The 26,774-nt window shown below is 40.7% G+C and overlaps 1 protein-coding gene across 3 annotated transcripts; it reads left to right on the plus strand.

The window, feature by feature from the left end:
* The first annotated feature begins 43 nt into the window (after positions 1 to 43).
* LOC120571062 (CD209 antigen-like protein E) lies at positions 44 to 22,179 on the plus strand. 3 transcript variants are annotated; one of them, XR_005641164.1, is made up of 7 exons: positions 44 to 383; positions 6,580 to 6,699; positions 6,935 to 7,024; positions 8,920 to 9,062; positions 9,586 to 9,713; positions 9,998 to 10,075; positions 10,855 to 10,932. XR_005641164.1 is itself a non-coding variant. In XM_039819765.1 (7 exons), the coding sequence occupies exons 1-7, from the start codon at positions 221 to 223 to the stop codon at positions 21,984 to 21,986; spliced, it is 780 nt and encodes a 259-aa protein (XP_039675699.1). In that variant the 5' UTR covers positions 44 to 220; the 3' UTR covers positions 21,987 to 22,179. The 3 variants fall into 3 exon arrangements, 2 of the variants coding, with proteins under 2 accessions (XP_039675699.1, XP_039675700.1); XM_039819765.1 differs by lacking the exons at positions 8,920 to 9,062; positions 9,586 to 9,713; positions 9,998 to 10,075; positions 10,855 to 10,932 and adding exons at positions 17,914 to 17,963; positions 18,408 to 18,550; positions 19,012 to 19,139; positions 21,851 to 22,179 and having other exon boundaries at positions 6,935 to 6,974; XM_039819766.1 differs by lacking the exon at positions 9,998 to 10,075 and having other exon boundaries at positions 10,855 to 11,087.
* Positions 22,180 to 26,774: the final 4,595 nt, after the last annotated feature.

Raw genomic sequence — 26,774 nt, forward strand, 5'->3', positions numbered from 1 at the left:
TAGAGTTACACGTTACGTGTGTGGGTGGGTGGGTGTTGTAGCTGTTACTTCCTTTATTTTCTTCACTGGCAAAGAAACACTTGTAGCAGCAGCATCAGTAGAGTAGGTTACATCACTGACTATATATATACCAAAGTTTTACAGCAGCAGAGTGACTGATATACACAGCACAGTAACCAGTAAGGGAAGTGAAGTGCAGCTACGGTTTAATTGTCCCAAAATGTCTGCAGATATTTATGCCAAACCAGATGTGTCAAAGAAGGTGAGATACAACAGAAATGTGCAGGAAGACAAAGAAGAGAGGGAGGAGAAGGAGGTGGAAATATACGAGAGTGTAGACGCTATCGGGGATTATCACTCTGATAATCAGTCACACGGAGGAGGTAAGTACGAAGTAATGACGAGTCAATATCATGAATAATCATGCTGATCTGTTTGTGTGTCCCTTTAAAGGGATACGCCACCGTTTGTTGAAATAGGGCTTATCCCGGTCTCCTCTAGCTGTAGATAGGTGGGGTCTCCCCTAGCTGTAGATAGGTGGGGTCCCCTCTAGCTGTAGATAGGTGAGGTCTCCTCTAGCTGTAGATAGGTGGGGTCTCCTCTAGCTGTAGATAGGTGGGGTCTCCCTAGCTGTAGATAGGTGGGGTCTCCTCTAGCTGTAGATAGGTGGGGTCTCTCCTAGCTGTAGATAGGTGGGGTCTCCTCTAGCTGTAGATAGGTGAGGTCTCCTCTAGCTGTAGATAGGTGGGGTCTCTCCTAGCTGTAGATAGGTGGGGTCTCCTCTAGCTGTAGATAGGTGGGGTCTCTCCTAGCTGTAGATAGGTGAGGTCTCCCCTAGCTGTAGATAGGTGGGGTCTCCTCTAGCTGTAGATAGGTGGGGTCTCTCCTAGCTGTAGATAGGTGGGGTCTCCCCTAGCTGTAGATAGGTGGGGTCTCCTCTAGCTGTAGGTAGGTGGGGTCTCCTCTAGCTGTAGATAGGTGGGGTCTCCTCTAGCTGTAGGTAGGTGGGGTCTCCCTAGCTGTAGATAGGTGGGGTTTCCCCTAGCTGTAGGTAGGTGGGGTTTCCCCTAGCTGTAGATAGGTGGGGTCTCCTCTAGCTGTAGATAGGTGGGGTTTCTCCTCTAGCTGTAGATAGGTGGGGTCTCTCCTAGCTGTAGATAGGTGGGGTCTCCTCTAGCTGTAGGTAGGTGGGGTCTCCTCTAGCTGTAGATAGGTGGGGTCTCCTCTAGCTGTAGGTAGGTGAGGTCTCCTCTAGCTGTAGATAGGTGGGGTCTCCCCTAGCTGTAGATAGGTGGGGTCTCCTCTAGCTGTAGATAGGTGGGGTCTCCTCTAGCTGTAGATAGGTGAGGTCTCCTCTAGCTGTAGATAGGTGGGCCAACACATTTTTTGTGCATGCATCGTTTTAGTCCGGTGCAACACCGGCAGCGCCGCCGCTAGTTAGCTTAGCGTAGTGAATGGAATCCTATGTTGCCGGTTAGCATGTTGTGAGTAAAAGTGAGCCAACAAAAGACAAAAAAACAACCTAATTACTTGCACTGAGACAAAAAATGCGTTGGCCCACCTATCTACAGCTAGGGAGACCCCGATAAGCCCTATGTCAACAAACGGTGGCGTATTCCTTTAAATCATGTTTGACTGATGTGTAAACTCTACGTTTGCTCTCAGTTTGGTTTCTTACTCTCAGCTTTCAAAGCCCAGAGTGTTTGGCTTTGGTAACATTTAACCGACAAGTGTCATTTCTGAGATGTGAGGAAGCATTAACTCCGGTAATGACATGAAACCACAACAGGGGAAGTGCAGTGTGACAGTATTTAGAATATCCTAAGCAATGCAGAGCCAAAAAAAGAGCGAGTGAGAGAGACTGAAGAGAAAGAGGAACTGTCAAAAGCAAAACTGTCATCTGGTTGCTTTGTTTACAGTAACCATAGCAACTCACAGAGCTGACCGTAAGCCATAAACAGGCAAGAGGCAAACTGCAGTAAAAACCCAGATTGAGACACAGATTCTGAATGCACTGTATACTTTTCCAACGAATGCATCCAAAACCCGAATAATAACAGAATACCCAAACACAATATGCTGTTTGCATCATATTAGGAATATTGTCATATTCTGAATAATAGTGGAATATACGTATGCATCTAAACATACTCTATGATTTGTTTAAAGTATGACACGATGTGCCCTGATATGACATGAACTTCCACGATGACCTTCGAAGTCACTGTTCCATTATCTTTAATGTGACTATTATCGCCACTGTTCATCACACCCCCAACCGGCCCGTCAGACACCGCCTACCAAGAGTCTGGGTCTGCCGAGGTTTCTTCCTAAAAGGGAGTTTTTCCTCGCCACTGTCGCAACAGCCACTGCTAATGCTTGCTCTTGAGGGAATTACTGTAATTGTTGGGGTTTTGGAATTCATAGTGTGGTCTAGAGCTACTCTATCTGTAAAGTGTCTCGAGATAACTCTTGTTATGATTTGATACTATAAATTGAATTTAATTGAACTGAATGTAAACATACTCTATGATTTGTTTAAAGGTGCTTTCACACCTATAATTTGGTGAACTCAGTGTGTTTCAGGGGGGAATGCTGCATTATTTTTCATTTGGCTCGGTTTGCTTTCACACTGCACTTTGTCAAACATCTATCTATATATCTTCTATCTATCTATAAATCTATAAATCTATCTATAAATTGCAGGAACGTCTTTCTGTCTGTCTGTCTGTCTGTCTGTCTGTCTGTCTGTCTGTCTGTGTGTGTGTGTGTGTTAAGCACATATCTCTCGAACCGATAGTCCGATGGATTTCAAACTTGACAGGTGTCTTGCTACGGGCACGAGTAAATGCAGTGCCAAGTTTGACGTTGTTTGGATAAGAAATGCAAAAGATATCGTTAAATATATAGGTAAAAGAAGCACACATTGGCTTTTGCTGCTCTAGCCACGGGCCACTCCCCCCTCTCTGACTCAGGGCTAGATTTATCAAGCCGTTTGCGCCTGTTTCCAGGCGCTAATTGGTCACAAAGACGGACGTAACCGATGCGGGCTATTTACAAACAGGGAGCACTTGGGTAAAATCGCAGATTGTCTGCCACGTGAGCGAGAAGAGACAAGTTGCGCTTTCAATATGCGTTCGTGGGAGGGTCGTAGGGAAAGTGGGAGTTCCACCCAAAGAGGTGGGAGGATAAGCTTAAAGTGCACCTAATTATATATTCCGTGGTATTTACAAAGACTGTCAGTAAGAGCGCGCCTCTATTCTGCGGGGGAAATTCTCCGCCTCTTAAAAGCAGGTCTAAACCAGCCGCAGTCCAGTTTCCTCGTAGACCTTTATGCCGCTGGTGAAATGGCAACAGTAATTTGACGAAGACATAGGCGAGGCTGAACATATGTTTTAACACAAGAATCACACTTTGTCAGTGAACACAACATCATTCAGCGTTACGGATCAAGCAGCCATGTAATATTAGAGTTACTGGAAGAAATCAAAGATGAAATTGAATTTCCCACTCAGCGTTCACATCCCATTCCAGCAGTTGTTAAACTCCTCGCTACATTACAGATATCGGCATCAGGATCATTTCAAACAGTCATAGCATCAGCAGTGGGAATATCGCAGTCTGCACTCAGACGTATCATAGCACCAGTACCGCTTTGTTACAGCGCAATTTACGTATAGTGGGCGGAGAAAGACGCTGATTGGCTGATGGGTGTCAGGGTTGATAAATACTACGCAAAATGTGGAAGCATAGCGTGCGCTATTACCCAACTCGCATAAACAGACGCAGCGCAAACTGCGCTAGTGTTAGTAAATCAGGCCCTCAGTGAGCAGGAGCAGAGAGAGCAGCGCAACTTTGGCAGCTAAAATGTGTGCAAAGTAGCACTACTTTGGACTGTCTTTGACTTTGAATAAACAAACGACAATTCCCCGTTTCAGAATCCCACACATGCAAAGCACAACCAGCTACAGACAACAAGTGGCAGACAGAGCGTGATGTCACTTATAGGCAGGCTATCTAGCTTATAAAGCGAGACGTATCTGTATGTGTGTCCGTGTTTGGGGGGGAAGGTAACCTGCACATCAGCGCCTCTGACTCTTTTCCTACTATTGTATTAAATCGCTGTGAGCTGGCAGAACATAACGTAGCCTAATCTCGGAGATTATGCCTTCAGAGCGCTGTGCAATGCAAGACAATCTCAGAGCTGAACCGGGCAGATAGCCTACATCAGATTTAATCAGACTCACCCTGGTTCGGGTTAATTAAGTCGCCAAAATACCCCCCGCAAATCAAATCCCCTACTTCACCGTTAACCGTCAAGCCACTAAACCTGTATGGAAATGAACACCTCTGCTGAAATGTTAAATTCCTTAATGATCCGACAAGAGACAACTCTCTCTCACTCTCTCTCACTCTGTCCGGTTCTGGTGGTTGATCGCAGATATGTGCTGTTTAGCTCTCATAACGGGCAGGGTGGGTAGCACACTGCTATGAGTCCATGATGCTAATGTCTGATTACTCCACATTTTAATAGTGATATTTTGTGATTACATTCTGATTCTGCAATGTTCTCTGTCAGGTAAATGTAGAAGCACAATGTCTTCCTCCATAGGCGCCAATTTATGTTTTCCTCAATCGGTGCTCACGGGCGCATGCCCTTTTAAAAAAGAATGTAGTCAAAAAATGTTTGCATTTCAGAGCCTTAGGAAACGGACAGCGGCCGATATACACACACTATTAACTTACATAATAAAGCCGTAAAGTTTCAACTCAGGGCAGCGCCACTTCTCAGAAATACAGAGAGGACTGGAGATGAGAAGGTTAACTGACCACCAACTACCGCGACCGGCCACTCGCGGTGCTCTGTATCTAGCGCACAGTCACCTATTCTGGGGTAACTGACCACCAACTACCGCTGACCTGATGGAGCACCACGACTGCCCACTCGCGGTGCTCTGTATCTAGCGCGCAGTAACCGATTCTGGGGTATCAACCGTGATCAGCTTCGTGGGAAATTAAGAACTGATGTCGTCGATGCACTTGAATCATTAGCTTTGCTTTTTTAATAACAACTCTGTCCATTTAATTCTCACTCTGATTACCTAACGCAGATGCACGCCCTGTGGGGGGGATGGAGGTGTTTTCATCCAAGAGACGCTGTGATTGGTGGATAGGATATGGAGCAGGGGACTGACAGCGACATAACCAATCACATTATGACAGACGCTCCACTTAGCACCAATTGCAATGTTTAGTTTTAAATAAATGTAGCCTACTGGCAGTCTGGCACACGGTATCGGCGCCTATGTCTTCCTGTGATGTAGACGTAGCCTACGCTAAGTCAATAGATAGTAGGCTATACAGTGGATATTATATAGTTGCATATTAAGTGGTTCAGGGTCCTTCTGTAAGTCATTTTGGGGTACACTTTGGTTTTGATAAATTCTACAAGCAGCAACACAACAGGCCTAGTAATCAGCCTGTTTTCAACGGGCACAGCACTAGTTGGAAACAAATGTCACACGTTGGAAACTGTCGCTGGTCTGATGGACAGAATATATGAAACTCGCCGACACTTCTGCTCTAACAAATAATGGAGCTACACCACATTTCTAACGGCTTGGGTTTCTGGTTCTGCTTTAGTGTTTCTAATATTTTAGAAGAAGGCAACAATGTGAGCAGCTGACAGACACCGAGTGAAGAAGAGAAAGAGAGATGATGTGCGCTTGCCTCAGCGTCAGGAAGTATTGTGTGATATCAGGTCTCGCGATGTAACGAATTGCTTCACGGCACTGCACACGTACGCCCATTCAGGAACCAGCTAACAAGGTAGCGGTGGAGTTTTTCACACTATCGTCATGGCTGAGCCGGCAAAAATAAGCTAGGAAAGCATTGTCGGAGGAACAGAGAAAGAGGAAACGGCAGACTGACCGAGTGAGGAGTCAGACACCAGTAAACATAGGAGCTGCTAAATATCTATTCTGAAGCTGTAGGGGGAGCTCTATAGAGAAACCTGTAGGGGGAGCTCTATAGAGAAACCTGCCAGCAAAAAGAGAGAAAACAGCGAAGAAATGGCCAAAACTGCATAGCGCCTCTTTAACACACTCAACCACAGATCAAAGCAATAAAGCTACTGGGTTAAGGTTATTGTAATAGGGGAATTATAGTTTGTGTGGAGACTAGTAAATGTTTTTTGTTCACTTCCTATATCTGGGACAGATCGCGTTCTTACAAGCGAGTTCATCAACTGAGCTCTCGAGCACTCAGAAACGAACCAAGACCCTCGTTTTCCCAGGTTCGGTTGTTTGGTTTGTACCAAAGTTAGAATGAGTTTTGACACCGCTCCAAACTAACCTGAATACCAGACAAAATGCTCCAGGGTTCGGTTAAAACGGACCAAATTTCTCAGATGTGAAAGCAACCTAAAATGTGACTTAACACACACAGCCACAGATCAAAGCAATAAAGCTAATAGGTTAAAGGGTTATTGTAACAGGGGAATGTTAGGATCTATGATAACAAAGACTCATGTTGTTTTCCTATTAATGAACCTGCTCTCTGTGTGCTTCGCCACTTTAGGACCACACACTGAGAGGCATCCTCCAGCCGTCCAAAGGAGGCCTTTCAGGGATGCAGCACTCTGTCTGGCTGTGCTCTGCTTTCTGATGATAACTGGAATCATCATCCTTTCTACATACTGTAAGATAAAATACACCTCACAAACACATGAGCACCAAATACTGAACCAGTAAACAATGGTGTACTACAATCAGCTTCAGGCTTTGAAGGAAGGCAAATTGTACTAAAAACATGTTCAGTTTGGGAAAGTCAGGCTAATGATGCCTCATAAAAGTTTTCCCAACATTTTTGTCTTTAGTTTGAAGCCGAATTATTTGGTGTCGTTGGTCTGTTTCTTTGTTGTGGTTGTTACCAGATAATCTAGTCGCTTTGGAGACAGACCAGCTGCAGACCAGATACGACCAACTGAGCAGCAACTACAGCCAGATCCAGAGGAAAGTTTCTGGTAAGAAATGTTTCAAATCACCATAACACACAGGATACAACTTCACACTGTCAGTTAAGCATAAATAATCTCAAACTAAATAATTTCCCCCTGGGATTATTAAAGTATTTCTGATTCTGAAACTGTCTAACTTTCATCTATTGCTGTTTATCTCAAGACATATCTGTTGAAAACAGTCAGTTACAGGATGAAGTAAAGCAGCTGAAGAACAGAATTAAAGATGAGAAAGTTTAAAAACAGTAAACACCTGTATTATACACATTTACATCATAGAACTTAATTGTGTATTTACCGTTGATTATAACTGTTTCATGCTGTTAAACTGTTTTACTGATGATGTGAATATTTCTGTTAGAGACGGTCACTTACAAATGAGATGTACAACCAGAGGCAGCGGCGGCCTTAAGCATCTGGGGGCCCGTTTCAATAACTAATATGGGGCCCTACCCACATAAAACATAAACATAATAGAGCAGAAAAAGCAAGGATTCCTGTTGGTTTGCATCAATGGTATATTATTTTATTACGTGCACTTTCAGCTTAATTTATTTGCGCAGTATATTTTCAGCTGTCTGGGCTGACTTAAAAAACAAAAAAACAGCTCAAACATCCCCTCAACTTGAATTATTTAACAAAAGCAAAGAAGAAAAAGTGTCTGACTGACACTGAACCGAACTTATCATAAATAATGATGGGCTCCGCGTTTTTTCAGCTCCGTGGTCAGCTCACCGGGCAGGGGGCGTATATTTCACCTGAGCCATTTTTAGAAATCCACCCTTCTGTGTTTGAGTGCTGAGAATGCCCTAATAAGTTCATCTTTGTCCAGCCATTTTGTCAACTCGTGCTAAATTGAAATCCGAGCGAGAGTTGAGCCTCCTGGAGCATTGTTGACCTCAGCTGTGCTTTATCGCCGATTTTAAAATCAACGAGACCATAATTAAACAAATGAACATCATTACGGTTAAAATGCTGAAAGCTGAACAGTGTAAAAGTGTGTCTGTATTTCACTGGAGAGAACTGTAACACCAGACTGTAGCTGCCGTTGTCTGAAAAACACAGAAGAGATGTGTCACCTTTTTTCAGCCCTTCTGAGTTTGTATAACATTATTATAGTCATATGGTTTTGTCCCCACGTTTTGGGGTTAAGCTGTTGTCCTTAATGGCATTTTTCCACCCTTACATCAGGGGTCTTCAATGTTTTTTAAGCCAAGGACCCCTTAACTTAAAGTGAGATGTAGCAGGGACCCCCTATTACATATTGTATGAAATTAAGTTGCATATTAAACTGGGCCTACAATAACTGTTAGGGCAACCTGAAGCCTTCTTACATACCCTTTTTTCATAAGCTATTAAAATATTAATTTTTGGCATGATTTTATAAATCATATTTTAATGTTACATATGTGGCACAGTAAATCTAGGATTAACTGTATCTGTGGGCTGATCTCTTAGTGACTACCTTACCTATAGGCCAGTAAGCCTATCATCAGTGGGAATTTATATTTGCTAATAATATGTTGGAATTATGTATTTTTTTTAAAGACTCAAAAATGTACAATAATTTGGAGGCCCCCCTGCAATGACTCTGAGGACCCCCTGTTGAAGATCTCTGCCTTACATTACTTTTACTTTTATACTTTAAGTAGTTTTGAAACCAGTACTTTTACACTTTCACTTAAGTAAAAAGCTTGAGTTGATACTTCAATTTCTACAAAAGTCTTTTCAAACCCTAGTATCTATACTTCTACTTGAGTAATGAATGTGAATACTTTTGACACCTCTGTGTACAACCTGAGTGAAACTTCAGTATTTACAGAGTAAACATCCTGACAGTGAAACATGACAGAGGCAAGAAAGATCTTTAAATAGTGAAACTACATTTGTTTGACTTTAAGAGAAGTGGTGTCCTGACGGATGGAAGAGATCTGGATGCAGTTGTTACTTTAAATCTAATGAGACGAAGACTTGGTTTAGAAGCAGAGAATACTGTCAGCAGAGAGGAGCAGATCTGGTCGTCATAAACAGCAAAGAGGAACAGGTTAGTGGGTTTGTTTCTGAGTGATCTTAGAGAAAAAGAAATTCAACAGAAATATTTAAATATAAAATATATCACAATTTTAAATGTTTAAAAAAAAAAAACTTGAAATGTTAATGTTCTTATGAGCACTAATGGTGCAGTTCCTCATGCATTCTCTGTTTCTCTGCTGATTATGAATATCTTTCTTCCCTTTCCTCCATTACTAATGTGTGTTTACTGTCATGTTGTTGAGTCCAGTCCTCAGTGTGTGGTGGACCGAGGGATCCCTCTTGTGTTTGTTTAAGGGTTGATTGTCAAAGTGACGAAAACTCGAAACTAAAAAAAGTCTGTTTGTCAAGATGTTCCATGTTGTTTGGTTCTATTGAAACTATGGTTGGTTATTTGTGTATGATTAGTGTTTCTGATTCATGCATCATGGGGGGATTTTCTCTTTCCTTCAGATGTAGTCACAAGATGACTTTACTACAACAGAAATGCTGAACTGTGAACAGAGAAATGATTGTTGTCTCTTGTCAACTTCTAGAAGTTTGTCACTGAGCTGAGTAAGGATGGAGAGTCCTGGACTGGTCTATGGGATGGACTGAGACAAAGAGAATGGAAACTGAGACAAGGAGACTGGAAATGGGTCGACGGATCACCGCTGACAGAAACGTGAGACATTTTAAAGGTTTTTGTTTTCATCACAATTCCATCAAGGTCACTGTTTGTCACTAAAATAAGTGTTTTAATAGAAGGATGCTGAGTTTTTTCAATTAGTGTTTGAGAGAAAGAGACTGAGATGGAGAGAGAGAGAGAGAGACTGAGATGGAGGGAGGGAGAGAGAGACCACCACACACTTCTAGTGAGTCATAAGTGATGATTGAGAGGATTACTTGTGTATAAGTCTATAAATAGTTTTTAGGGAAATGCTGACTAGTAGACCTTTTAATAAACAGGAGCATCAGTCCCATGGATGACGTATGAAGATGAAGCTGGAGAGATGGGGACCAGAGTCAGCTTTGAAACCGTTTTGTGTCAGTGGCTCACAGAGGAGCTGCAACAAATGGGGTTTTTCCATCACATGGTACCTGCTCAACTCACCTCGACTCTACTCGCCTTTTTTGGTTTTCCATTACGAAAAAAAGTCCCTGGTACCTGCTAACAGGTACTTAGGTCACGGCAGTTTACTGCGGCGCCGCTATGACGACCAGCCACGCTGGCCTCACTCATGAGGCGGTACTAAATCTGCAATGGAAAATAGAGGACGGGGCACCGTGGCCGAGTAGAGCTGGTACTAGCAGTGGAAAAACGCCAAAACGTCTCCCTGTCAACATTATAAATGTAAAGTGAAGTCTTAAACCATAAATATTTAATATTTGTGAAACTTTCACAGATCTGAAAAGCTAGTGTAGTTTAATGTGTGTGCCTTATGTAAAATGTAAAGTCTATAGGACCGGCTGCTGGGCTTTTAAAAACAGACACTAGCTGCAGAAAACAAAGAAAGGACGCCATCTTGGTTAGATATCAGAAGACCTGTGATAGCTTGTTTTTTGGGGATGATTCCTGTCAGTAAAAACCTTCAATGACTGAAAACAGAGATGTGGGAGTACTGGACAAGGGTTCATTCTGTCACTGTCAGTCATTACAGATTACATCGATCTACAAAGCTGAATCTTAAATGAGTTATTGAAATAAGTGTATTAATAACAGATAATATAAATATGTTATGCTAAATTCGACAGTTTACTTGAAATGAATACCAATCAGGAGTTTCAGCCCTGTTTAATAAAAGGACGTTTTATTTCTCTGACAGGTTCTGGGCATCAGGACTGCCTCAAGATAATCGGTACATGATCGCTGCAACATGCTGCGATCAACAAGGAAAATGGACACAAGGAATATGTGATTATGAAACTAAGAAGTGGATCTGTGAGAAATAGATTCTCTGAACTCTGTGATGACAGAGGGGTGTGTAGGGTTGGGATCAGCTTTGTCAAATCTAGGGCTGCTCCCTCTTAGTGGATTAGTCGACTAATCGGTGGTTTTGGTATTAGTCAACTTAGATCTCTTTAGTCCATTAGTCATGTCTGATGCTGTTTTCATGCTGAATGACTTATTACCAAGAAACGTACGAGCACATCTCTGGTAAACACAAGAATTAAAGTGGTGCTTTTAGCAGGACTCTTAGTGGAGAAACTGAGATTTACAGATCTGTCGATTAAATCAACTAATTGATTAGTCGATACAATAGAATGAGTGTTAGTCGACTAAGAATTTCTTCAATCGAACACAGCCCTAGTCAAATCAGACTAATTTACATTTTGCTCAATAGTTTATTCTGTGTTGCTAAATAACCTGATTACATCATTACATTCTGCCCTTCATAGTGAACAATCTGGTTAGAAGTCCTGAGCACTTACTCTGTAGTCCTACAGGATTATAATAGTAAAAGCAAATAAAAACATGGAATTGCAGGTTGTCAGCTTTAAGAACATTTTACACACCACCCAAAATAAAGCCCCTCCCTACCTCCATCTCCCCTCCCGAACTCATCCCTACAACCTATCAAATCAAATAATTATTAATTTCTTATGCTGCAGCTGTTATTCTTGTATTTTTTATCTTATTCCATTGTAGCCTGTTGTTATTTCTTCTTATATCTCTTTCATGAAAGTTTTTAACTGCTCTTTAATGTTTTATGTAAAGCGTTTTGAATCGCCTTGTTGCTGAAATGTGCTATAAAAATAAAGTTGTTTTGCCCTACAACCTGCAGCCTGTCAGTCAGTCACCAGGGAATAGAAACGCTGTTGTGCCTGTCTTTTTCAGAGGAAGTGGAACGTTAACTGCAATTTGGCCGCTTTCGACCCGTTCTCACTCCCAACTCGTCAAATACGGGCGCTTGGTCAGATAAGATGCAATAAGCATCCTTCAGGGTCTGTATGGAACGCACCGGGCAGAGCAGCAGCTCCGCGGCGCTGTAAGATGACGTAGTATTAAGAGAGACAACAGTAGAGAGTAGTGTGAAATCCAAAACTAACCCTAACTGTCCAGTTCTTATCCCGCGGGTCAGTTAAACGTACGTCCCGACCCGAAAAGAGTGTTGAAAAGTGACGGCAACCCTCCCGACCGGGCGCGAGACTTTTAGCGTCAATACCAAATGCCAAAGACACCTGACCAGGCGTCTGTATATGAGCATGACCCACTATTAGAGATTGAATAAGGTTGCTGTTTAATGAAATTAATTGTTATGTTGATAACCTTCCACGTAATGTACAATGACGACACATCTATTTTGGGTAGCTGTTGATGTAATGTAGCTCTATGTGTCGATGTGTGACAGTGTTTTGTTTGCCATCATGTACGTTTTCTTAATTTTTCTTCCTGCGTTCTGTCTCTTAACACAAACCATTGCCTGTCCACTGTGCGTTGGCATGTTTTGTCTCAGCGGAGGGCGCTTATATAAAACTTTGCAACGGTGAACAATTGTTCTGTTTTCTTTGTTGTTGAAGGTGGATGAGTTCATGTATGAGGGGCATCTGTACGGTACCCTCCCATCTCTGAATAATAGGGCTCCCCCTGGAGCCCTGGTGTAATTCAAACACTGCCTACATACTTTGTTGCAGCAGACTTTTGTTTTCAGACTCGTAGACTCGTATCCAGAAATGCATTAAGGCTCTGTTCACACAAAAACGCTTGCGGGTGAATACGTAAAAATGTTTTATCAGATGTTGCTTTTGCGACGGAGTGAAGTGAAGTGAAACCATCCTCCAGAGTGGAAATCTTAAAAACACTTTACCGTCGCGTTCCCGTCTAAAGGGTAAAAAAGCAAAAGTCTGCAGCCTCTATTGTTGTGGTGGCTGGCGACCCACCCCATATTTCCTTACATAATTCAAAATGTAGAGTGATTACTCGCCCGTTGGCTATCCACAGCCTGCCTATACTTGGTCCGGATGGCTTTCAGCTTTGATGATGTCTGACTTTTACAGATAGCGTCTTTCTAGTGTGGATATGACGTCCCTCCAGGTACGGGATACTGCTGAAGACCTTCGGTCCATATGTCTATGTATTTTGACTGGCAGGACTCCCAGTCCACGCCTTGTTGTGCTACCTCCTCATCTGTCCAGACAAAATTGTCCACTTTTGTTGTTCACTTCGCCATGTTTTGGTTTCGTGCTACTTGGGAGAGAAGTAGAAGGAAGGTTCTACGCGGACTTGGTGGTGTTGTGTGGCAGTTCTACCATCTAGCCGCCTGGTGTGCATACTACATTGAATTTCACACACTATTGGGTCGCCATATGCATGCAGATTTCCCCCCCAAAACGCTCGTCTAACGCAGAATAAAAGTGATAACGCAACGCCACTTTTGCGTTTTCGCTTCAGTTCGTTTCTGTCTATACATAGCCTAAGATTATGCATTAAGGTTGTGTTTCATGCTTGAAAGCCAGTGCCAGACTGATATAAGATTTAAAGTTTTTTTTTTTAATCTTTTTAACAAAGGACAATGAAGTGGCTGTGGTGGGTGTGTGTGTGTGTGTATGGGTGTTGCATTATGGAGCTAGATTTGTTTCTTTATTACATGCGAGAAAATAAATGATCTGAAGAGGAAAAAAAAAGTTTGAGAGCAAAAGTTATCACACTGATAGCAAAAAAGCATTTTATGAGAGAAAAAAAAATATTTGAGAGAAAAAGTTTTCATACCAACAGCAAAAAATAATAATATTTGAGACTAAAAAAAGTTTTGAGAGAAAGTATTTTCTCATAGAACATAAAAAAATATAAATTTGAAATTTTTTAATTATTTCTGAGAAAAGAAAATCTCTCTCAAAAATACTTTTTAAACTCTCAAATATATATTTTTGCTATCAGTGTGAAAACATTTTCTCAAAAAAAAAAAAAGTGTTTCTCTCAAAACGTTTTTCTTCTTGCTCTCAAAACCTAAGTCTTTGCTCGATGCAATTTCTTGCTCCGTGTCAGGATTTTGCTCTCGCTGTGAAAATAATGTCATGGGCGGGGCCACGTTCCTATTGGCCAGTCGGGTGAGCACCGTCTTGTCTCTTGGGAGTCGAACTGAATCATTACACTGGCTGAGCAATGCCAGCCAGGGGTATCCAGATACATTGCGCAACAAGGAACAATGGCTGCCAGGTCGACCAGAGAGACCCATAAATGTAAGTATTTTCGGCTTAAAGAATTGATTTAAAAATTACGACAGTCTTGTTTTGTGCTCTACACAATCATGTACATAGATATTTGCAACTATATTTGTAACTGAAACGTTTAAAAATCGCTAGCTTGCTATGCTAACGTTAACGTTAACGTTACAGTTACATTGCTGATTTGCACAACAGTCCCGCATTTCTCTGCCTTGACTGCATGCATGTCTACATTGTTAACTAAACTCCATTAGCAGCGAAATTCGTTTGATATCAGTGGATAACACTACTTGCTTTGGAGACACATGCTTTACATATACCGTCCTGTATCACACAGGGACGCCGGAGGAAACCCAGCAGCTGATCCACTTTCTGGCTGAAAACGAGCAGTAATCATTTGAATTCATTCCTGTTCATGTACCTGTACATTGTTGTTGGTTACGATACAGGACACTAATGAAAGAAATGGGGTTGGAGGGAAAGGTTACTGGCCAACAGGCATCACACTATGGTCTGGAATTTCAGAATAGCTGTAGTTTTGTTTGTTTGTGGTCTTGTGTGTCTTTTAGTTTTATACATTTGAGTGCCTTTTTTAGTGTGACATCTAAGTTATTGTTCTAATAGTTGATAATGGTTCTCTACATTTTTCTATAATGTTTTTGCATGTTATGTTTATTTTTTTGGGAAATAAAGACATTTTTGTTAACAAAAAGTGTTTCTGAACATCAATGACATTCAAAACAGTGATAACTGAAACAGATATACAACACACCATGCAGTGTATAGAAATATTGATTGCAAACAGACCTAAGTATATATGATGATGTACCCAAGTGGCGTCTCATTTCATAGGGGTATGTTTTCACCCCTAGCCCTTACCGTTTCGAGGGACAAGGGCTAGGGTTGAGATGAAGGGGAAGAGGTAAGATGAGAAATGAGATTCAGCCTTAGTTCTAGATCTGCAATTTACTTTGTCAGCTCTAGACCTCGGCTAGATGGTAAAAATATTTAGAATAAACCCTGTGTAGCTGAGTTTGCAAGCTACACATGCAATGTAGCTAAACGTGTAGTGCAACAACCATACAAAGACTATTTTACACAAAACTAGGTGGGACACTTTCAAACGGTATATCAATCACTATCTAACGTTGGCTAGCTATAGGGTTGCCACCTTCCATGCAGACTAGCTGAAAGTTGTACAGGAGGTTGTATATGATGATCAAGCAGTTACTCTTCAGGTGCTTTGAGGCTAGCAAGGGCAAAGGTAGAAACTAGCTCACTAAATAAGGAGTGAAACTATCTAAATCAACATATTCATTTGGCATTTGATTTAAAAATGGTACAAACCAGGTGAGTTTGCAAGTTTACCTAGCATGATGGCTAATTAGTGATTAGCTTTTCTAGCAATTAGCATGCTAATAATATAATACACATTCATGAATATGAGTGCTATTCTTTGTCCATGTCAATCTGACAAACGCATCAGTAATGGCAAACTAGCTTACATTTAGGGTTAGCCTATTTAATGTTTAATCTTCAGTGATGCTGAGCTTGCTCAGCCAGTGTAATGATTCAGTTCGACTCCCAAGACAAGACGGTGCTCACCCGACTGGCCAATAGGAACGGCCGCGGCCCATGACATTATTTTCACAGCGAGAGCAAAATCCTGACATGAGAGCAAGAAATTGCATCGAGAGCAAAGACTTAGGTTTTGAGAGCAAGAAGAAAAACGTTTTGAGAGAAACACTTTTTTTTTTGAGAAAATGTTTTCACACTGATAGCAAAAATATATATTTGAGAGTTTAAAAAAGTATTTTGAGAGAGATTTTCTTTTCTCAGAAATAATTTAAAAAATTTCAAATTTATATTTTTTTATGTTCTATGAGAAAATACTTTCTCTCAAAACTTTTTTTAGTCTCAAATATTATTATTTTTTGCTGTTGGTATGAAAACTTTTTCTCTCAAATATTTTTTTTTCTCTCATAAAATGCTTTTTTGCTATCAGTGTGATAACTTTTGCTCTCAAACTTTTTTTTTCCTCTCAGATCATTTATTTTCTCGCATGTAATAAAGAAACAAATCTAGCTCCATATTGCATCAGCTGTTTCTTCTTTTATTTTCTTTACTGGCAAATAAACACTTGCAGCATCAGTAGAGTATGTGACATTACTGAATATATATCTACCAAGTTTTACAGCAGCAAAGTGACTGATCTACACAGCGCAGTAACCAGTAAGGGAAGTGAAGAGCCGCTATGGTTTAAATTTAAATTCACACCTCAACCCTTTTTCTAACAAACAGAACAAAAATAACTGTGCGGTCACATCACAGGCATGTATGAATGCAGCTATGCACAGATACTTACTTAGCGTATTTCCTCATTTTTATCAGGAAGAAATTATTTTATTAGCTTTACTTAACTTTAATATACTTTTATAAGGTTTATCTGAAAGGTTTCATTAAACTGATTCCCAAACGACTGAATGCCTAAATTGGAGTCAACATTTTAAGTTAAGAGGGACTTTTTGTCTAACAGTAACAAATGTATTAGTGTGTGCATCCATCTTAGTGGTTTGTGCTGAGGTCACTTCCTGTGTTAAATGAGTGCTCAACACAAAGTCACACAGTGTCCCTAAGAATAGGTTCAGTTCAGTTTGTCAAGATGGCTGCAGATACTCTCGCTGCGCCACGTTTGAGTTTAAAAGTGAGATATAACAGAAACGTCAAAGAGAACAGCGGAGAGGAAGAGGAGAATCAGGTGGTGATCTTAGAGGATGAAGAGCATCACGCTGATCTCGGGTCACAAAGAGCCAGTAAGTCTGAAATGATGATTGTTGTAAAGGAGAAGTTCATCTCTGTTTCTATGAGGCTTTATTTAAACTAGATATTGAGTGTTAATTCACAATTAATCAATCCACCATTAGTTACCATTCACTGAGTGTTTATCAGGTGTCTTGGTGATGTAATCTGGTGCCTTGTGAGTCATTATTCCTATCGTTCAAACTTCAAACAAACAATAAACCATGTTCTGGATGTATTGAGTCTCTGTAGGACCACACAATCCTGCAGCCGGCAACAGAAGGAGCTTCAGAGCTACTGCAGTGACTCTGGGAGGGTTTTATCTTCTGCTATTGGCTGGACTCTTCATTCGCTGTGAGTAATTATGTTTTTAATACAAACTGTCATATGTTAAAGGAGAAATAACATGAAATACGTTTTCAGTGCTTGCGCTAATATGTTTGGGTATTTGGAGTGCCTACCAATCCCAACTGTGAAATAAGACGACCCAGTCAGCTTTTTGTAGGCTGCCTAGATCATAAAACATGCGATTCAACAAGCTATTCACGTTTGACTCCCCTTCCTCTTTCTCATGCAGCCTCATTGGAACATACCGCCCCCATCTAAGTATCTCCACCCACAGCTTAACCACTAACTATTGTTTTTCATAAGTCAATCAGAGCGGACTGTATTTTTTTTTTGGGAGGGGTGTTAAAGTGACAGGCGCTAAAACAGAGCTTGTTTTGTTTCTTTTTCACACTTGATACTGTCATGGTTGTGGTTTTCAGTTGTAGTTTTTCCTGTTTTATTTTCTCAATTCACTCCCTGTGTGTTACTGTTTCCCTGTACTTATTTCTGTCGCGTGCTGCTGCAACACCAGAGTCAATCAATCAATAAAGTCTTACCTTATCTTATATTTTAGTCACTTTGCTGCAGACCAGATACGACCAACTGAGCAGCAACTACAGCCAGATCCAGAGGAAAGTTTCTGGTAAGAAATGTTTCAAATCACCATAACACACAGGATACAACTTCACACCATCTATAAAGCATAAATAATCTCAAACTGTCTTACTTTCATCTATTGCTGTTTATCTCAAGACATATCAGTTGAAAACAGTCAGTTACAGGATGAAGTAAAGCAGCTGAAGAACAGAATTAAAGATGAGAAAGTTAAAAACCAGTAAACACCTGTATTATACACATTTACATCATAGAACTTGATTGTGTATTTAACGTTGATTATAACTGTTTCATGCTGTTAAACTGTTTTACTGATGATGTGAATATTTCTGTTAGAGACGGTCACTTACAAATGAGATATAAACCCTGAGTAAAACTTTAAAGTATTTACAGAGTAAACATCCTGGCAGGGAAACATGACAGAGGCAAGAAAGATCTTTAAATAGTGAAACTACATTTGTTTGACTTTAAGAGAAGCTGTGTCCTGACGGATGGAAGAGATCTGGATGCAGTTGTTACTTTAAATCTGATGAGACGGAGACTTGGTTTAGAAGCAGAGATGACTGTCAGCAGAGAGGAGCAGATCTGGTCGTCATAAACAGCAAAGAGGAACAGGTTAGTGGGTTTGTTTCTGAGTATTCTTAGAGAAAAAGAAATGGAAATATTTAAATATAAAATATATCACAATTTTAAATGTAAAAAAACAAAACGTGAAACGTTAATGTTCTTATGAGCACTAACGGTCCAGTTCCTCATGCATTCTCTGTTTCTCTGCTGATTATGAATATCTTTCTTCCCTTCCCTCCATTAGTAATGTGTGTTTACCGTCATGCTGTTGAGTCCAGTCCTCAGTGTGTGGTGGACCGAGGGATCCAACTAAAAAAAGTCAAGATGTTCCATGTTGTTTGGTTCTATTGAAACTATGGTTGGTTATTTGTGTATGATTAGTGTTTCTGATTCATGCATCATGGGGGGATTTTCTCTTTCCTTCAGCTGTAGTCACAAGATGACTTTACTACAACAGAAATGCTGAACTGTGAACAGAGAAATGATTGTTGTCTCTTGTAAACTTCTAGAAGTTTGTCACTGAGCTGAGTAAGGATGGAGAGTCCTGGACTGGTCTATGGGATGGACTGAGACAAAGAGAAATGAAACCGAGACAAGGAGACTGGAAATGGGTCGACGGATCACCGCTGACAGAAACGTGAGACATTTTAAAGGTTTTTGTTTTCATCACAATTCCATCAAGGTCACCGTTTGTCACTAAAATAAGTGTTTAAATAGAAGGATGCTGAGTTAAAGCTTTTTTTTTTTCAATTAGTGTTTGAGAGATGGAGGGAGAGATGGAGGGAGAGAGGGAGAGAGAGACCATGTCGTGGAAGTTTCCTTTGCAGCAGGGGGAAGAGTTTTCAGAGTTTAGTAAATTGAAACAAATAAGACAGACTGAGACTAAAACCAAGTTGGGTTTTTGTATTTTATTAAAAAAGATATATTTGCAAATAGGATCAACATGATTTCACAAAAGGCCGCAGCCCAGTGTGGAGTCAGTTTCTCAAATGAGTGAACAGAACACTAGGCTTATATGCATCTTCAGTGACAGCACACACGCACTTGGATAATTATGACGCTACAATTTTGACAGGCAATCTGATACACATGAAGACAATCAGAGGAATACAAGAGACATCTTGGAGACATCTCACCTCCTCCTCCCTGTACGACTTTCACCCCCCAGTTACATCTTAACTGGCATGGGAAAACATAGAGATAGTTTTAGGGTGACCTCGTACCTTTATCGGTTCAGGCTAACAGTGCTCACATTATGTTCCAGACTGGATGTCTCACAAAGTTAGAACTGCATGTGGGAAATGAGATAAACTCTTTCAGCATTTGTGAGAGCAGTAAAGTCCGAAATAAACATAAAAATATAAGGAATTGTGCTTAAATGTAATTTTCCCATTACAACCACCACACACTTCTAGTGAGTCATACGTGATGATTGAGAGGATTACTTGTGTATGAGTCTATAAATAGTTTTTAGGGAAATGCTGACTAGTAGACCTTTAAATAAACAGGAGCATCAGTCCCATGGATGACGTATGAAGATGAAGCTGGAGAGACGGGGACCAGAGTTAGCTTTGTAACCGTTTTGTGTCAGTGGCCAACAGAGGAGCTGCAACAAATGGGGTTTTTCCATCACATGGTACCTTCTTGACTCACCTCGACTCTACTCGCCTTTTTTGGTTTTCCATTACGAAAAAAAGTCCCTGGTAACTGCTAACAGGTACTTTTGTAGCCTGTTACGAAACGTTTTGGTCTAAACAACAAACCCAAATTAAAAGGGGTACAGCTCCCACATACTTTGAAACTCAGGGTGTGCCTGGTGTCATTGGAAAGGAAACACTGAGAGTGTCAGGGTGATTCTAGGCCTTACTGACACTATCGTTGGAATCGTCTCCTTATCGACTAAACAGGTAGGAGGGTCTCGAACCATGAAATTGTTACTGGCAGAGACAACTGTTGTTCGAAACAATGGTGGTCCAAATTGAATGCAGAGATATCTTTTGCTTCTCAGATGTCTGTCTCTGTCGTCCGGGAACCTATTGGCTCATGAGAGGTGTTGTTTGATTCGTAAGACTTTGCACAACAAACGTAACACCCAAATGTAGCGTTCCAAGTCTCGCATAAGAAGTGAGTCGAAAAGATGTCCGGTAGTGAGCTATTGTTTACCGTTTTTATGTTGTAATTCTGTCAGAAACTTCAAGATTGTGAGACGAACAGCTAGTTCAGGATAAACTGGCTTGGATATTACATTTGTTTGGACTCTTGGGGATTTATGAAAACAATTTTTTTGGACAATTTCACCGAAGTGGATAAAGGGAAGAATGTGCAGGTATGTAAGCACACTTGAATCGGCGCTGTCCTTTTCAGTGTTATCGCAAGTAGATTACCGTTTTCTAACTGCTCTAAATTATGTTATGCTTTGTGTGTGGGCTTAGTGGAATCATGAGAGTCTAAGCTTTCAACTGATGTGCTGCATGGCCGTATATTTTGAAGATTTAATGCTTCAAAGTTATAATGAAGTTCATGCAGCGTCTATGTGCCGTCCACGGCACAGTGATCCCTGTGAGGTTAAGTACCACCTCAATCGAGGTTCAAAGCAAGCTGAGGCGATACCAAAAGGTTGCTGCCTCCAGCTTCTTTTGAAACAAAATGTGTCTTCTGGCCGTGGCAACAAGAACACACCTTCGACGTTCTGTGTGTGTGTCGCGTTAGGTCACGGCAGTTTACTGCGGCGCCGCTATGACGACCAGCCACACTGGCCTCACGCATGAGGCGGTACTAAATCTGCGATGGAAAATAGAGGACGGGGCACCGTGGCCGAGTAGAGCTGGTACTAGCAGTGGAAAAATGCCAAAAAGTCTCCCTGTCAACATTATAAATGTATTGTGAAGTCTTAAACCATAAATATTTAATTTTGTGAAACTTTCACAGATCTGAAAAGCTAGTGTAGTTTAATGTGTGTGCCTTATGTAAAATGTAAAGTCTATAGGACCGTTTGCTGGGCTTTTAAAAACAGACACTAGCTGCAGAAAACAAAGAAAGGGCGCCATCTTGGTTAGATATCAGAAGACCTGTGATAGCTTGTTTTTTGGGGATGATTCCTGTCAGTAAAAACCTTCAATGACTGAAAACAGAGATGTGGGAGTACTGGACAAGGGTTCATTCTGTCACTGGCAGCTGTTACAGATTACATCGATCTACAAAGCTGAATTTTAAATGAGTTATTGAAATAAGTGTATTAATAACAGATAATATAAATATGTTATGCTAAATTCAACAGTTTACTTCAAATGAATACCAATCAGGAGTTTCAGCCCTGTTTAATAAAAGGACATTTTATTTCTCTGACAGGTTCTGGGCATCAGGACTGCCTCAAGATAACAGGTACATGATCGCTGCAACATGCTGCGATCAACAAGGAAAATGGACACAAGGAATATGTAATTATGAAACTAAGAAGTGGATCTGTGAGAAAAAGATTCTCTGAACTCTGTGATGACAGAGGGGTGTGTAGTGTTGGGATCATCTTTGTAAAATCAGACTAATTTACATTTTGCTCTGTAGTTTATTCTGTGTTTCTAAATAACCTGGATCACATAGATATCGGCCGTCGTTCGAGCGACTCGCTCCTTTGTATTCTGAATGATTCTGAATGTCAGATTCTACGCTTACGAGAATACTTTGATTAGTTGGTGGAAGTAATTATACATTAATGAGCACATATTTGTTAAAGAACAAAGGGGTTTTTGCTAAGAATCAACTAAAAAAAATTACACAAAGTAGGTTTAAGAACATTTTACACACCACCCAAAATAAAACCCCTCCCTACCTCCATCTCCCCTCCCTAACTCATCCCTACAACCTATCAAATCAAATAATTATTCATTTCTTATACTGCAGCTGTTATTCTTGTATTTTTTATCTTATTCCATAGTAGCCTGTTGTTATTTCTTCATGTCTTTCATGAAAGTTTTTAACTGCTCTTCAATATTTTATGTAAAGCATTTTGAATTGCCTTGTTGCTGAAATGTGCTATAGAAATAAAGTTGCTTTGCCCTACAACCTGCAGCCTGTCAGTCAGTCACCGGGGCATAGAGAACGCTGTTGTGCCTGTCTGTTTCAGAGGAAGTGTAACATTAACCGCACTATGGCCGCTTTTGACCCGTTCTCACTCCCAACTCGTCAAATACAGTGCTGCTCATGAGTATAGGAACCCATGCTAAAGTTGACTAAAAAGAGGAATAAAAAAAAATCATCTTTTGGAAATTGATCTTAATGCCTTAATTAAAAAAGCGGAAATATCCAACCTTTAAGGACAACAATTTTCTTTGTGAATGAATAATGTATCGTAAATAAATAAATGTTCTTACTTAAAATACAGGGGGCATACATATAGACACCCCTATGTTAAATTCCCATAGAGGCAGGCAGATGTTTATTTTTATAGACCAGTTATTTCATGGATCCAGGATACTATGCATCCTGATAAAGGTCCCTTGGCCTTTGGAATTAAAAAAGATGTGGTCGTAAAACGGGCTATAGGTCTACAAAAAGGACACAAGGTGAGTATATACACACTGAGGCAGGGGGAGACGATTACACACAAGTGGCACACATTTGAGAAGGGAAGATAATCACACAGGAGGGAAGGCAGACAAAGACGGGAAGACTAGACCTGCAACAGAGACGGACGGTGAGTTAACAAAATAAAACAGGAAGCAAGTACATAAAGACAAAACATGACCTAAGAGTGGGAGCTGGATGTAACGCTAGTTTTCATCTGAAGACGAAGAAGACCAGGATAAAACTTCACACATATCCCATGATGTTTTAAACACTTTGGTAATGGCTCTATTTTTGACACTGTTACCAGTGGTCACTCATCATCTCTTCATCTTTTTCATCTATGATCTGCTCTGTGTGTTATCTACCTTGTGTCTATCATCTCGTCTTTGTTTAACTAAAAAGAAATTTAAATTCACACCTAAACTTCCCTTTTTCTAACAAACAGAACAAAAATAACTGTGCGGTCACATCACAGTTCCTGTGTCAGAGAGGCATGTGTAAATGCAGCTATGCACAGTTACTGTGTAGGTATTTCCTCATTTTTACAAACCGGAAGAAACATCTTTAATGTATTTGCTTTACTTAACTTTAAAGGGGTGATAGAATGAAAAACCGATTTTACCTTGTCATAGTTGAATAATGACAGTTTAGTGGGTAACTAGGACATACATAGAACCTAAAAGTCTCAATGACACCTATTTCCTCTGCAAATCTCACAATTTGAAACTGCCTCTGAAAACGGGCGAATCTCTTTATATTAAATCTCTTTAATATACTTTTCTAAGGTTTATCTGAAGGGTTTCATTATACTGATTCCCAAACGACTGAATGCCTAAATCTGAGTCAACTTTTTACGTTAAGTGGGACCTTTCGTCTAACAGTAACAAATGTATTAGGGTGTGCATCTGTCTTAGTGGTTTGTGCTGCGGCCACTTCCTGTGTTAAAGGAGTAACCAACTCAAAGACAGACAGTGTACCGGAAAATAGGTTCAGTTCAGTTTGTCGAGATGGCTGCAGATACTCTCGCTGCGCCACGTTTGAGCTTGAATGTAAGATATAACAGAAACGTCGGAGAGGAAGAGGAGAATCAGGTGGAGATCTGGGAGGATGAAGAGCATCACGCTGATCTTGGGTCACAAAGAGCCAGTAAGTCTGAAATGATGATTGTCGTAAAGGAGTTCATCTCAGTTTCCGCGATCCCCGGCCTCCTGGGTGAAAGTCCGGAATTGTTTGACCCATTGACCACCCCAACCAACCTCCTTACGCGGATTTTCAGCATTTAATACTACTCGCTACCGTAGACGTGCTGTGACCACGACATCTACTTCCCATTTAAATACATTAGTTTACGTTTTCGTCCTGGCCACCACGAAAAAAACAACAAAAACGTCTCCGTGAACACGTATCAATAGATTAAAATAACATGACCATTACACGCACTGCCATGAGACTGGGTTGCTGTGAGGCTTATCAAATCAAACCTATCAAATCAAATAATTATTCATTTCTTACGCTGCAGCTGTTATTCTTGTATTTGTATCTTATTCCATTGTAGCCGGTTCTTATTATTATTATTATTATTATTTTTTTCTTATAAGTTTTTAACTGCTCTTTAATGTTTTATGTAAAGCATTTTGAATTGCCTTGTTGTTGAAATGTGCTATAGAAATAAAGTTGCTTTGCCCTACAATTTTATTTTGGATTCATGAGTTATTATCTATACAGATTGTGTGCTAATGCACTTTTTAATGCATTCTAAGTTAGTTTAACCCTTAATGGATGGGCTTGCTGTAAAACTGAATTGCCCCTTGGGGACTAATAAAGTTATCTGAATCTGAATCTGAGTCAACCTGCAGCCTGTCAGTCAGTCACCAGGGCATAGAGAACGCTGTTGTGCCTGTCTGTTTCAGAGGAGGTGGAACATTAACCGCACTATGGCCGCTTTCGACCCGTTCTCACTCCCAACTCGTCAAATACGGGCGCTTGGTCAGATACGACGCAATAAGCATCCTTCAGGATCTGTATGTATATTATATTGCAGCAGACGCTGTCTGCGTGACGTTTTGAAAAGTTTAACCACACTTGAGACGGCTTTATTGGCCTCAACGTGACTCGCTGTGACTTGAACAGCACCAATACAAGATTAATACATGAAGAATTCATGAAGGGAACACATTACACATTATTTACTAGCTGTCAGGGAGCTCATAGGACTCAAAAGCATGACTCAGTGGCAGAGGTAAAGAGGTAATGAAGTTTATTGTACAAAGTACAATCTCAGGCGTGGTCGTAAAACAGGCTATAGGTCTAAAAAGCACTGGGATCTGGTTGGTACCCTAAAAAGTACAGAGTTTCGGTACTCAACCCCACCCTAAACCCAACAAGGGTTGAAGGTGTTTCAGAGGTACTGCAGTGACTCTGGGAGGGTTTTACCTCCTGGTATTGGAATTGAAATGGATTGAAATCTTGAGTCCCTCTTTGTTTTTGTAATGTCATGTGTAAGGCTTAAATAATATAATAAAATGTACATTTATTATATTAAAACTTTTTTCAGAGCTCTGAAAATGTAATCAAGTATTTGTCTTTCTTCCAAAGTGTTTTAATCGTTCATCTTCTTTGTGTGTATTACTGAAGAAGTCTTGAACGTCCGGACTTTTATTTTGAAGCTCAGCAACTGGAACACTTCCGGACTTTTATTTTGAAGCTCAGAAACTGATGTGCACCGGAAGCTGTAGTATTTACTGCGGTTAACTTCACACTTTGAACAAGATGGCGTCTAGCAGAAAGGAGTGTTAGCAGAGTGTCTTTGCTGTGTAGAGAAAGAGGTAAAATGTGTAAAGTCCAGATGCTGAGAGCGTTGGTGGAGCAGCGACTAACTGCGGCTGCTGAAGAGATATTTGGGCTGTTTGAAAGAACGATAGCAGAGTACGAGGAGGAACTTTGTCGTTCAAAAGAGGAGAACGAGCGACAACGGGAGCTACTGGACGCTGTTTTCAACCCTCAGCTTCGGCTACACAGAGCAGGTTTGGTCCCTTAACTTCTAGAAACTGACATGTAGATTTGGTATTATTAATATTAATGTGTATCCTCCAGTCTGTTGGTCAGTTACCATCATGGCTAATTTCCAAACCGGAAGTTGGTCTCTGCGTGCTGAACAGCTTTTTATTACTGCTTGTTACTGCTCTGCATGGTTGAACGGTGCAAGAAGATGGCTCGGGTCTGTGTTTCTTGGCCGTGTTGTGATGCTTGCATGGCTTCTTATACTGTTGATGTGTAACTGTGCTAACGTCTTGCTGCTTCCTGTAGCTCTGCATGGCTTACTGAGAAAGCTGATTTGTTGTTCTAGCTGTCTGTCTGGTGTCTTGTAGACTTCTGTCTGTGTAGTTTAACCTGTACTAATGTCTTGTAGACTTCTGTCTGTATAGTTTAACCTGTACTAATGTCTTGTTGACTTCTGTCTGTGTAGTATAACCTGTACTAATGTCTTGTTGACTTCTGTCTGTATAGTTTAACCTGTACTAATGTCTTGTTGACTTCTGTCTGTGTAGTTTAACCTGTACTAATGTCTTGTTGACTTCTGTCTGTGTAGTTTAACCTGTACTAATGTCTTGTTGACTTCTGTCTGTATATTATAACCTGTACTAATGTCTTGTTGACTTCTGTCTGTGTAGTTTAACCTGTACTAATGTCTTGTAGACTTCTGTCTGTA

Source organism: Perca fluviatilis, chromosome 13, assembly GCF_010015445.1.
Source record: "Perca fluviatilis chromosome 13, GENO_Pfluv_1.0, whole genome shotgun sequence".
NCBI classification, from domain to species: Eukaryota; Metazoa; Chordata; class Actinopteri; order Perciformes; family Percidae; genus Perca; species Perca fluviatilis.